The sequence below is a fragment of the Musa acuminata genome, chromosome BXJ2-2 (assembly GCF_036884655.1).
Source record: "Musa acuminata AAA Group cultivar baxijiao chromosome BXJ2-2, Cavendish_Baxijiao_AAA, whole genome shotgun sequence".
Lineage (NCBI taxonomy): Eukaryota > Viridiplantae > Streptophyta > Magnoliopsida > Zingiberales > Musaceae > Musa > Musa acuminata.
The window spans coordinates 30,435,391-30,448,054 of NC_088339.1; the positions used below are offsets into that span (position 1 = coordinate 30,435,391).

At 38.4% G+C, this 12,664-nt stretch overlaps 1 protein-coding gene across 1 annotated transcript; it reads left to right on the forward strand.

Annotated features, from left to right (window-relative positions):
• Positions 1 to 5,225: 5,225 nt before the first annotated feature.
• On the forward strand, positions 5,226 to 10,915 carry LOC103975344 (beta-galactosidase). The gene is made up of 18 exons (XM_009390283.3): positions 5,226 to 5,714; positions 5,825 to 5,920; positions 6,058 to 6,170; positions 6,270 to 6,336; positions 6,450 to 6,542; positions 6,686 to 6,832; positions 7,256 to 7,344; positions 7,469 to 7,574; positions 7,671 to 7,758; positions 8,137 to 8,255; positions 8,344 to 8,508; positions 8,790 to 8,959; positions 9,061 to 9,170; positions 9,264 to 9,373; positions 9,611 to 9,721; positions 9,799 to 9,900; positions 10,020 to 10,225; positions 10,329 to 10,915. The coding sequence occupies exons 1-18, from the start codon at positions 5,502 to 5,504 to the stop codon at positions 10,438 to 10,440; spliced, it is 2,217 nt and encodes a 738-aa protein (XP_009388558.2). The 5' UTR covers positions 5,226 to 5,501; the 3' UTR covers positions 10,441 to 10,915.
• The last annotated feature ends 1,749 nt before the right edge of the window (positions 10,916 to 12,664 follow it).

The following is a 12,664-nucleotide window of genomic DNA, read 5'->3' on the forward strand; positions in this document are numbered from 1 at the left end:
TGACCAAATCTTTGTGGAATTTGGCTGCTCGAGTCTTCGATGAGAAAGCAGAGGGCTTTGATTTGTTCATGCAAGCGTTGGGACCAAAGGTTATGACAGGATATCATCACCTGCTCTTTGACTACTTGCTTTGATCTAACAAATTCATTGATGGAATGGGTTCTCTATTTCCTTGATGAAGAATACTGAGCTCAATGCTCTGAAGCTTCAGTATCTGTTATTTAAGCCGAGGCTTACTGGCATATCAGTCTCTATGTTTGAGATTATTATTGATCGATTCATGCATTATTGCTATTACCTCTCAACAATCACGAGTTTGAGATGTTCAATGCTCTTCAAACCTTACACTGAGCCGAATCATTCTCCTTTGTGATCAATACCAGACTCTGAGCTGTTGCTCAATCATATATAGTTCAACGTACAAGGGAAAGATCCTCTTGCAAGATGAGGCTGACACCTCCATGAAACTTCTGAAACAGCTGTTATGGCTCAAGAAGATGGTTGCATGTATGGCTAATTCAAACGATGAAAGGATAAGGAAAAGGGTGGCTACACCTTGCATCACTTGGCGTTCAATTTCCTCTTCTTCTTCTCCTTCTTGATAGAGCTCTTACATTATCTTATCTTTTTCCTCTGAAGAAAGAGTAGGAAGTCTCTCCCTTCATACAGACCTTATCTCAATGCCACAATGGCCAGCGAAAGGCTTCTATCATGTCTGGCTTGGGACCATAACACTAAGCTATCACTAGTTTGAAGTCACATTATCTTGTAATAGTGTCCTGATGGAGAATTAGAGAGAACAGAGAGAGCAGTGAAGTTGGTGGCTGTCTGCTATCAAAGATGCACAAGAACATCATTCTTTGTGACTGTGAATTGGGAAACTGATATTGCCCTACATACATAAGAATAAAGATGCACTTGCACTCATCAATCTGCTAATATGAAAGGATGGATCTACTCATTCAGGCCAAAGTTTTCAGCGTCAGTGCTCTGCATTAGAAGCCATCCGTGTCTTCATCAGTTATTCTTGATAGCCATGTTTGGTGGTGACTTCCTGTGTCTATCCTGATGAACATGATACTGTTTCATCGACTGCAAGGTCAGCCATGGGCCACTCAGCCATCTATGGTCATGGCCAAGCCATTCATCTTATCCTAATATGTTCCATGTTACCTTGTTGTTGTCAGGAACACAACTGATGATTTCCTGATAACCGAGCGCGCTAATTCAGTGCATGATCTTTGTGGCATGCAGTCAAGCTATTTCAGTAAGAAAAGGTCATGGCTTCTTTCACAGATCTAAAACATGTAAACTTGGATGCATATGATGTCTAAGGTCTGGTGGTTGAACCTTCCAATGGACGGCTGACTCACATTTAATGAGTAGATATAGATATCGAACAAAAGATTGCTACAATTCCTTGCTGAACTACATGTCTTTTATCCTTTATTTGGATGTTGAACTGAAGGAATGCTAGAATCATTCCTTTTAATGTAACATACAATTCAAGATGAGATCAATAGATGGAAGCAATCAGGTCAATCTTTTCGGTTTCAAGACAATATAACTGGAAGTATCAAAATCAGTTTCAGAGATTTAATGAGGTGGTAAGATACTAATAACAGTTAGTTCTTGAAAGACACAGATAACCATGAGTGTGGTGATGACTGGGACTGGAAGATATGTAGATGTACATGGATTTGCTTGCATTGCATCTGAAATATATGGTAAACAAGCATCAACAAACTGCAATGGTGTGTTCACTCATGGTTCTTCTCCTTTTCTTTCAATTTCTTTTTGGATATATAGCAAGAAGGGGTATGTTCATGAGAAAGAAGGTTAGAATGGCTTGATGGGGAAGATCTGTCAAGGTCCTGAACTTTGTGAGGTGTGGTGAGGCTAATATGCCGCACTCTGTGAGGGTCTTCAGATCTGAACAGATCAGTGGTCTACAGCTCAAGAAATATCCACAGGAGCTTTGTGCTAGTCTTGAGAAGGTGGAGGTGTAATGGTGCAAACAAGGTTGTGTTATTGCTGCTCGAACTTGCACCTTCACTTGATCGAATGAGATAGGAATTGATGACAAGATGCATTTGGTGGTTCACTTTTGACAACACATGGTTGCCTCTATCGAAAAATTAGATAGGCACACAGAAGCTCACTAAAATAACTTAGAAAAGCTTACTTTCTGAATTATGTTTATGTTGATAAGAAAAAAGCTCACTTTTTGAATTCTGTTTATGTTGATAAGAAAAGATTTCATATCTTCTTCTTCTTCTTCTTCTTCTTCTTCTTCTTCTTCTTCTTCTTATCAAAGAGAAGAAGAATCATTCCCATGAACTGTAAATGATGCTTTTGTGATCAAAACTTATATGGAGGCAATAAGCTGCTAGGAAACCAGCAGGTTCAGAATAAGAATCACCTCTTGCTTTACCACTTCTTCTTTTACCCATACTAATCAATTCTGGGTAATTTAACCTTCCTAATAACGTCAGATGCATTAGATATTCCACAGACACAAGAACATTTTCATTGAATAATTATAGTGTGCCAGGCATTTGGAGAGGTTTAGAACAATACAAGAAACATTGGGACCAGATGACAGAGGTCGGCAAAGGGAATTAATAGCTCTTTGCTGAGTTGCTATTGACCTCTTTGTTCCTTTCTCTTTTCTTCTGTTGTAGAATGATCTTCATAGATAACCTAATGTTTCATTTGTTTTCACTTTCTTAACAGATAAATTAAACTATCTTGTCAACATTTTATACTTCATTTAGCCATAGTTCTTCCTCTGAACCTAAAAGTTAGCTTTAGTGGCATAACTAATTGCATGGTAGCATCATCTGCATCTTAATATGGACCCTTAATAGTTTTCACTGTACAGAACACTGCTATAGTTCATGTGAAATTCTATCAAGTGCTTCCTAAATTAATGGGTTTTATTACTCCCCAAAAAACCTTTTATCAAATTTCCAGTAAGATAATTCATTGTGCTTTTTGCTGCCTACTGGATATATAAAAAGTGAAAGAGTATGGGGATGGAGGAAAGTCTCCTATCAGAGTACTTCAACAATAACAGGAAAGTGACACCAACAATGCCTTCCATCTAGCTTAAAACAAAGAGCAAAATGGACCACTTTTTTGTAGTCTTCTTCTCACCCTATTCTTCTCTTGTCCTTGAAATGGGATTCCCTCAATCTCTCTCTTGTATCTCAGTGTATCTATAGTATATCAATTTGCACTGACAGGCATGCCTAAGCATCCAATTATCTTGGCCACATCAACCAATGCTTTTTCCTTGAATGGTCCACAGCCCAGTGTTCAGTTTACTAAATTAACTCTTCTGAAATGAGAAAACCAATCTCAATGAAAATTGTTAGCAAATGTAAGATAGTTAATCATTCTAGTTTTGATCTTACTGCCAAAACTTTATATTACTTGGCTTTTGGAAGGCATCAGTAGGAAGACAACTAAGAATCTAGTAGTGCTTCAATTGATGGACTCAAAAGAAACAAAGGTTTAAATATTATGGTAGTTGAGGCAGCTGTCTCAAGGAAGCTCCTATTGTTGATCATGGCATAAATAAGTCTTCGATCTTTGGAAAATTAGGTAGTATGACCACATTAAGATGCATGATTTGTAGCATCACATGTGTTGATTGAGTTGTTATGGTATCCCCACAGAGGGAGGTGAGGGAGCACCACTTTTGCAAGTGTTGCTGCAGTGGGACCTGTGATTTATGCTGAGCTACCCTCCTTCCTAACAATATGGACTCAACAACTGAGGAATATGAAGGACTAGGAGCTATATAAAGATGCAACAAATATGCATGTACAATGCATGAGGAAAGGTTCCACAAGAAAGAAGAAAAGAGAAGATTATTGGGTGTTTCTGCAAGTCTATTTAGATTTTAGTATCTAGTTTTACAGCATGACAAAGTAGGTCTGATTAAAATCAAGTTTGGTCACCCAAGTAGGTAGATATCTCACAGAATTAGCTACCTTGATTTCACACCATCATTAGATGTAGAAGCTAGCATAATGGATAGTCCAAGTGTTTATTGATGAATTAAACTACAACCAATTCACCTAGCTTTTGCTGGTGTTAATATGAAAGATCACAAGGGGATGGTCTTAATAAGTTGTTGATATGATTAGCAGCTGTTGTACCCTTTTGTGTCTTAGGAGTCTAAGACAATGAGTATACTGATGAGTTTAATACCTCATTTTGTATGCATAAATAGAAAAAGACCAAAATAAGACAATCACTCCAAAGTCTGATGCCGATGCCATGTACATTGAAACAATGGACCACACAAGATTATATTAGCAGGAAACTGATACCATACAGACAGGAGACCTACAATATTTTGCAGCCTAGCAAGTTTGATTCTTGTTTGAGTTGGTGCAATGTCTTCTTCAAGACACTTGATGCCTGCTTTACATACAGGCAAAGCTAGAGTTGTGCCAAACGAGCTGTAATCCTTTTGAAGTGACTGATGACCAAAGCTTGCAGCATGAGCATCAAACCAAGATGTGTGAATCACAGGATAAGACAGCTACTTGAGTTACCCAAATAAAAATTAACAGATTAATGCTGAAGCTCTTATAAAACATACTGATAAAGAAAATATTGATCCAGAGTTCTAAAGCATCAACATAAAAAGGCTCTGGTCACTCAATCCAAGAGTGAATCAGATACAAAAACTATGGAAACTTCCTGTTTCTCCATTTATGCACCAATTCTTATGTATATAATCTCAGTGATTAGTGACAAAGGTTAATTTTCCTACTCAACAACTCATGCATTGCCTCCTCGTTCAGTGCGCAGTTTTTTCTAGTGTTTGAACTGTCTCTGTTTAATCTGTACACTAGTCAGTAACATGCAGTTATCTTCCTCCTTTTTGGATGGGATTTGGCAGCTTACAGTCTCAAGATCAGCAGAATTATATAGCAACTTCTTTCTCAATATCTTGATGCCATCTCTTGCACATTGCTAATCAAAAGTCACAAGGAAACAGAGCAAGAGAACAAGCTATTGCTTCTCTGCTCATGAGTGTCCTGTTGGCTGGTTCAGAGAGCTTCATGGGACTTCTCCATAGAGAAGAACATGAGTGGTGGAATGAAGCCTCCATGTCATTGTGGGGCTATGGGACCCACCTTTTGTCGCCAATCCTCAGCTCACTCTCACCCCTCCGGTATTAAACCTCAGTGGCATCCCCAGCTCACACTCCACGCTTCCCCAGTCTTTCTTTCCCTCTCCTTCTTTCTGTCTCTGTATTTGTGCTGCCATTAGTCTATAGTTTCATCAACTCTTCTCTAGTTAAGAAGAAGATGGAGAGCAGCATAGGGAAGAAAAGAATAGCATAAAAGATAAAGCAAAGAAAAGAAGGCGGCAAAATATTGTAGATACAAAAATATCATTTCCTAGAATTCTCCACTCATTGTCTCTTTCTATATAAAAGGAGAGTCTTTGGAAGCCAAGAATACTCATCGGCCATCATGGGCATCGAGCCTATACCGGTGGGACGCGGCCAAGGACGGTCGGCGCTGCTGCTGCTACTGGCGGTGGCGGCAGCGGCAATGTTGTCGTCGCCGTGGCTCGTCACTCCAGTCGATGCCTCAGTTTCCTACGACCGCAAGGCCCTCATAATCAACGGAAGGCGCAGAATCCTCATCTCCGGTTCCATTCACTACCCCAGGAGCACTCCGGAGGTACGGATTCCCCCCTTGTGGGAAATGTGGCTCCTTGGTTCCTTTATTTGCTGGCCTTTCACTGTTTTATTGCGCAAAGCTCTGATTTTTATCCCCCGGATCGCCTCCAGATGTGGCCAGATCTTATCCAGAAGGCCAAAGATGGCGGCTTGGACGTAATCCAGACCTATGTGTTCTGGAATGGGCACGAACCCTCCCCTGGCCAGGTTTGCAGCTTATTGAACCTTCCCCATCTCTCTCTTCTCAGTGTCTGCTGCTTTTTTCGCAGTATAAATGGAACAGCCTTAATTGTTTCCGGTAAATTTACCTTAGATTTGTATGATATTTCCTTGATTGGTGACAGTACTATTTTGGAGGGAACTACGACTTAGTTCGCTTCGTCAAGCTGGTGAAGCAGGCCGGACTCTACGTTCATCTCCGAATTGGTCCATACGTTTGTGCCGAATGGAATTTTGGGTAAGCTTCTTATCCACGGCCGTGAAAGAAGATGCGGAATCAAATGCCTTCACTTCCGATCTGACGGTTTTGTTGTTTATCTTCTCTTTGGGGAAACAGGGGATTTCCTGTCTGGCTAAAATATGTTCCTGGTATCAGCTTCCGGACTGACAATGAACCTTTCAAGGTAAAATTTTCAAAAATTAAAAATTCTTTCTTTTTCATATAGTTCTAAAGATGTATTCTTTCCACCTTTGCTTGATCTCAAAGAACTGAGTCAGTGCTTTGTTCATCTACAAGGCGGCAATGGCAAAATTCACAGAAAAGATTGTCTCCGTGATGAAGTCTGAAGGATTATTCGAATCACAGGGTGGCCCCATAATCCTCTCTCAGGTAGCATTGAACCATTTTCGATTTTGTTGCATTGGTTTGTTAGCCAATGTAACCAGACAAACAGGAGAAATCGACATAAAGTATTGTACTTCTCTTCTAATGCATTTTCCTGTTCTTCCATGTTTTGTGCCTGATTTGAGCAGATCGAAAATGAATATGGTCCACTTGAGGATTATTACGGTGGTGGTGTAGCAAAGAATTACGCAAGCTGGGCTGCTCACATGGCAGTTGGCCTCAATACCGGCGTGCCCTGGGTCATGTGCAAACAAGATGATGCTCCTGATCCAGTTGTAAGTTCTAAAGGAGACGTTGTTCATTCATTGAATTTTCATGTTTGGTGCACTGTTTATCAACTCGAATAGGTTGCAAGCAGTGAGGCCCCAATGCACATGCCTTGAGCTTTCGATTCTCATGATTTGTCACATCGAGGAGAAAACTAGATTCATATTCCTTGTTACCCTGTCACATTCAACATTACTTTCTTTGATTTTATATACCAACTGAAATTGCTTAAGCATATGTAATACCTGATTACACCAACTAAATCACTTTGTTACACCAACAGTTTTCCTATGTTCTTGTTGAGGTCCAAGCTTATGTGTTAGGGAATAATTTGTGATGCAATGAAACTAATTTAACATATAACATATATATATTTATATGTATATGTATATCTCTTCCTGTAATCTTATTCTTGGATTTTAAATTTACAGATCAATACCTGTAATGGTTTCTACTGTGATAATTTCTCACCAAACAAGCCATATAAGCCGACTTTGTGGACAGAAGCTTGGACTGCCTGGTAACTTTTCCCTTGGACAATTAGTTCAGCTCGACTCTTTGTTATATTTGAACACATATGTATTTTGCAAGAAGTCAGTCAATCTACAGCTTAGTGTATTTATTCGATCTAATTGTGAAAACAGGTACACTGCTTTCGGAGGGCCAGTTCCTGAAAGGCCTGTTGAGGACTTAGCTTTTGCAGTTGCAAGGTTTATACAGAAAGGTGGATCCTTCGTTAACTACTATATGGTGAGAAGTTGAATATTTTAATCCACATTTCTCTCAGTAATTAAATTTCTACATAGTCTCTGAATATTAGCATTTTCATGTTTCTGTTAACTCCAGTACCATGGAGGAACAAACTTTGGTAGGACTGCTGGTGGTCCATTTATTTCAACAAGCTATGACTATGATGCCCCAATTGATGAATATGGTATGTAGCTTCACTCCTGGTAGTGATATTTTTACAATATAGTTGTCTTATGACAAATATGCCTGTATATGAGCTCTTGCATTTGATGTGGAAAAAAATTTGTAGTTGACTGAATCATCTACCAACCATTTGGTGTACATTGTTAGAGCTTAACATGCTTGTGATTCAATGCAAAAAACTCTTACCAAAGGATGCTATTGTATTGTATACTTCACTTATTGGTCAAACACTTATAACGTTATGACCGTGCAATTGTATCACAAAAATATCTTCTTTCGGATCTGATCATGCGACCGAATATATGCAATAGAGCTCAGTTCGATGCCCAATTTTAATTTCCTTTGGCTAATGTTTACCAATTTTTGTACTCTTTACCAGGTCTCCTAAGGCAACCAAAATGGGGTCATCTGAGGGACATGCATAAAGCTATCAAGATGTGTGAACCAGCTCTTGTATCAGCAGATGCCACTGTGACAAAACTTGGAAATTATGAGCAGGTTCATCTCTTATGTGTTGCTGTACAACTAGCAGAAGTATTTCCAATTTTTGGACATTGGAACTAATTCTATATTCAATTACTTCCAGGCACATGTCTTCAGATTAAAGTCCGGTGCTTGTGCTGCATTCCTCTCTAACTACAACCCAAAATCATCTGCAATAGTTACTTACAATGGAAAGAAATATGATATTCCACCTTGGTCCATCAGTATCCTTCCTGACTGCAAAACTGCAGTATTCAACACTGCAAGGGTGAGAAATTTCTGATATTTATTGTTGTTCATGGTTGCCTTCACATTCTATTCTTGTTTTTGCACCACCAACTCACCTCTCTATTCTGAGTTATTTATTTCTTGGTTTGAAAGAATTTTATACTCGCTAATTCTTTCAAGGCATCCGAAAGTTTATTCTATTAGTTTTAAGTTTTGGTTGTAAGAGTCCTTGGTTTCTATTTTAATATTAGAATTAAAAAGAATACTCCCATGGTTGCAATCTCAAGAATTCTTAACACCAGTATACAAATTATGATACAGGTAGGAGCTCAGACATCACAGGTGAAAATGTCACCGGTTGGCAAGTTTTCTTGGATGTCCTTCAGTGAAGAGACCAATTCATTAGATGATAACTCATTCACGAAAAATGGGTTAGTGGAACAGATAAGCATGACATGGGACCGGACAGACTACCTGTGGTACACTACATCGTGAGTAGCTAACTCATTACATTTGTGACTTTCACTCGCTGTTAGTTATATTAAAATCACTAACCTCCAGAAGTTAATACCTCACTTTTTTCTGTTTGCAGCATTGACATTGGCCGAAATGAGAATTTTTTGAAGAATGGCCAGAACCCTGTTCTTACTGTGATGTCTGCAGGTCATGCTATGCATGTTTTCATCAATGGACAGAAGGCTGGTTAGTAGCTTTGGCTTATGGATAATTATATTTGAAAATATGCCTAATATTCGACGTGGCTCCAATAATTCACTTAAATTCCATGTTTGGCAGGAACTGTCTATGGTGGTTTAGACAGCCCGAAACTGACTTATACAGGAAATGTGAAATTATGGGCAGGAAGCAACAAAATCTCAATTTTAAGTGTAGCTGTTGGTCTACCTGTGAGTACATTTGTTTGGAAAATTTTCATGGAGTACCAGAATTTCAGATTTTCCACAAAGTTTAATTTTCAAACATATAACATAAAAAGAATATGATAACTAACCATTTCTCAAGTTCTATAGCAATATACATGATATTTTGTGGGGACATGAATGAAACCTTTTCATCTTGTCTATAGCAAATCTCATTGCAGAAAATCTGGTGATCTTATTTTGTCTCTTTCTGATTTGTTTCAGAATGTTGGTAATCATTTTGAGACATGGAATGTTGGTATTCTTGGTCCAGTGACACTGGAAGGTCTTAATGAAGGAAGGATAGATCTTACATCTCAGAAATGGACTTACCAGGTTTTTCAAATGTGCACAACTTAGTTTCTTCCTAGGACTTGCAAGTTAGCAAGTTTCATGTGTGTGTGTGTTTGCAGATTGGTCTGAGAGGTGAATCTTTGAATCTTCACACAATTAGTGGCAGTTCTTCAGTTGAGTGGGGAGGTGCATCTATAAATCAGCCCTTGACTTGGTACAAGGTTAGTGTACCGCAGACCGCAGACGAACTTGCAATGCGGAAAGATAATCTCCTAAAGTGCATTTTCCTGTCATCAGCTTCTTCATGATTAACATTGTGTTAATCTTTGTCATCTTCCAGGCTTTCTTCAATGCTCCAGCTGGGAATGAGCCATTGGCATTAGATATGAGTAGCATGGGTAAAGGTGAAGCGTGGATCAATGGACAGAGCATTGGTCGCTACTGGCCTGCCTACAAAGCATATGGTTCTTGTGGTGGTTGTGATTACCATGGCACATACAGTGAGAAGAAATGCCAAACTAAATGTGGAGAGTCTACACAAAAATGGTAAGAGATCGGCACTCTTCTCTACCTGATCAAGTATCCGGTTTATGAACATCTAAAATTATGCAAAATCAAGTAAATGACTGAATAGTGATTTCAATCTCAGGTATCATGTTCCTCGCTCCTGGCTAAAACCAACTGGAAACCTTTTGGTTGTGTTTGAAGAGTGGGGTGGTAATCCAACAGGCATCAACGTGGTAAAAAGAACAGCCATATGAACAGGCTTGTTGCTGAAGCTATCTGCAGATAATAGCTGCAGAGGGGTGATTAAGTTAAAATAAATAAGATAAGATAGTATTCTTCTATGTCATCCATAAAACAAAGTTTCATGAGTTATTGTGATTAGTGGAGATGCAGGAACTGCAGCCACTGACAAAGAAGGTATTGCCTGGTTAAGTTTCAACAAGTGTACCTATATTAGCATGTTCAACATGGCTTGTCAATAGTAATATCGGTAACATTTAGCATTATACTGCACATGAGACTCTGAATATAATGTTTGAGTCCATGTGTGGACATATAAGAATTGGTGGTAGCAAACTGTCGGTTTATATTCTGAAGGGGTCAGATTTAAATGTCTACAGAGTTGAATGGTTGGTCTTGTTATTGCAATAACCAAGCATTGCTTTTATACTACTTAAGCTTGTAAGGACTATGATTCATGATATACTACCTTTATCTTTCAATGTGCAATGAATACTGATGCCCGATGGATGTTTCCTACATGCTTGTGCTTCAAAACCATAAACTATGAAGATATTGCTTGAGATGTGCTGCCTGTTTGATATACAGGAAAGCTTGTAAGAATATTAATCCTTTGAAGAGACAATTCTGATGGCATTTACAAAGTTGATATATCAAGATATAGAATTGACCTGTTTGAAAATTATTTTGTTGTGTAGCAGTCCTATATGCATCATACAGTAGCCTTCAAAGAACTATGAGACTTGAACACCACATGGTTTTGGTGGGGTGGTTGGTCAGTAGCCTAACTATCCTCTTAAGGACTAATTAAATGAAATATTAACTATGCTCTGATACACCAAACCAAACAGTGGTTCTCTTTTGGTGGTTGAGTAGTTCAGAGATCAGCAGGCAGTTCAATGATGATAGACAAAGAACAGAAGGGCCCCATGGCTCTTTTCTACTCCTTGAAAAATGAAAATTTTCTTGAGGCAACATAATTTGTTGGAGTGGGATGGATGCATTGGATGCTCAGTAGCTTTCAAGGAATCCATGCGACTTGGTTTCTTTTCTATGTCCCTCCAAGAAGATGTTAATTGATGTCCTTGTTGTGGCTCAGAAATTCTGGTAGTGGCTGACCAGCTGGTCTCCAAGTCATTTATCTATCTACTGTCATCCTGGGAGGCAGGCAAGAAGAAGGTTTTCACCAATAAAAATTCTTTTGCATGTTTTCTTTTGCAATGTGGAGGTGAAGCTGATGTATAAAGATTTAAAAGCCCTTATTTTAGCTGCTTGGAGAATCTCTATTTTTTTGCAGAAAAAATTTGAAAATGACAAGCAATCAAGCATTGCTGACAAGGATTTGTCAACCACAAAGAAGCATTAATCATATGTCATCATAAATTCAGAACTTTGGTACTTTTATTTATTCTTTTCTGAAACAAAGATTAGAAAAACGAAAAAGTGAATTCTATGATAATAATCAGAAAATCTTTAGAAGAGATGATCTGAACATTCTGCTAATTGTCTCATTTTAAGATATCAATTTGTCCCATTTATGCTCATTTCTGATTCTATTATATCTTTAAACATATCCCGGGTGTAGTATAAATTATAATATACTGACTCTAAACTTCTAAACTCATAATCTGTAGTTGATGCTATTTTCATAAATCTATCATTACTCACTAGATGAGGGAATCTGTTCTTGTAGCTAAAAGTCAGAATGAGGGTGGAAATAGAGGTAGGCCTTTTGGTCATATGAGTAAGCCTTGTATAGTTTATGCCAAGTCTCTCTCTCTCTCTCTCTCTCTCTCTCTCTCTCTCTCTATTCCTTATTCCATATCTTGTGCTTCTCCAACTTGTGCTGTCATAGTATCATGCACAACCACTGATCTCTCATTGAGGGATACAATTGCTACACAGTTTTTCCTTATGATTGTGATATAATAGTGAATAAATAGTCATTCTGCTTCAACTTTACATAACTCCAAATCTTGTCACTGTTCCTGGTAACTAAAGTGCTTTTGGAAATTGAAATAATAGGGTTGATTCCTTGCTTAAGAGAATTACTTAGGTCAAATATCTGGCTACAACTTACACAAGGATTTAAATCCAGAATCTCTTTCTGAAATGAAGAAGGATGCTAACTACTAGGCATAGACACAGATCATATTTTACAACTAATCTTTTGTATAAGGTGAAATATAATCTTAGAGTCTGGAAATTGAAATATGGGGAAAATGAAACATGTGAAAT

Coding starts and splice junctions, on each gene's coding strand:
- LOC103975344 (XM_009390283.3), top strand. CDS start 5,502: ATGGGCATCGAGCCTATACCGGTGGGACGCGGCCAAGGACGGTCGGCG. Junction 7,575..7,670: donor CCTTCGTTAACTACTATATG/GTGAGAAGTTGA, acceptor TGTTAACTCCAG/TACCATGGAGGAACAAACTT. Junction 8,960..9,060: donor TACCTGTGGTACACTACATC/GTGAGTAGCTAA, acceptor TTCTGTTTGCAG/CATTGACATTGGCCGAAATG.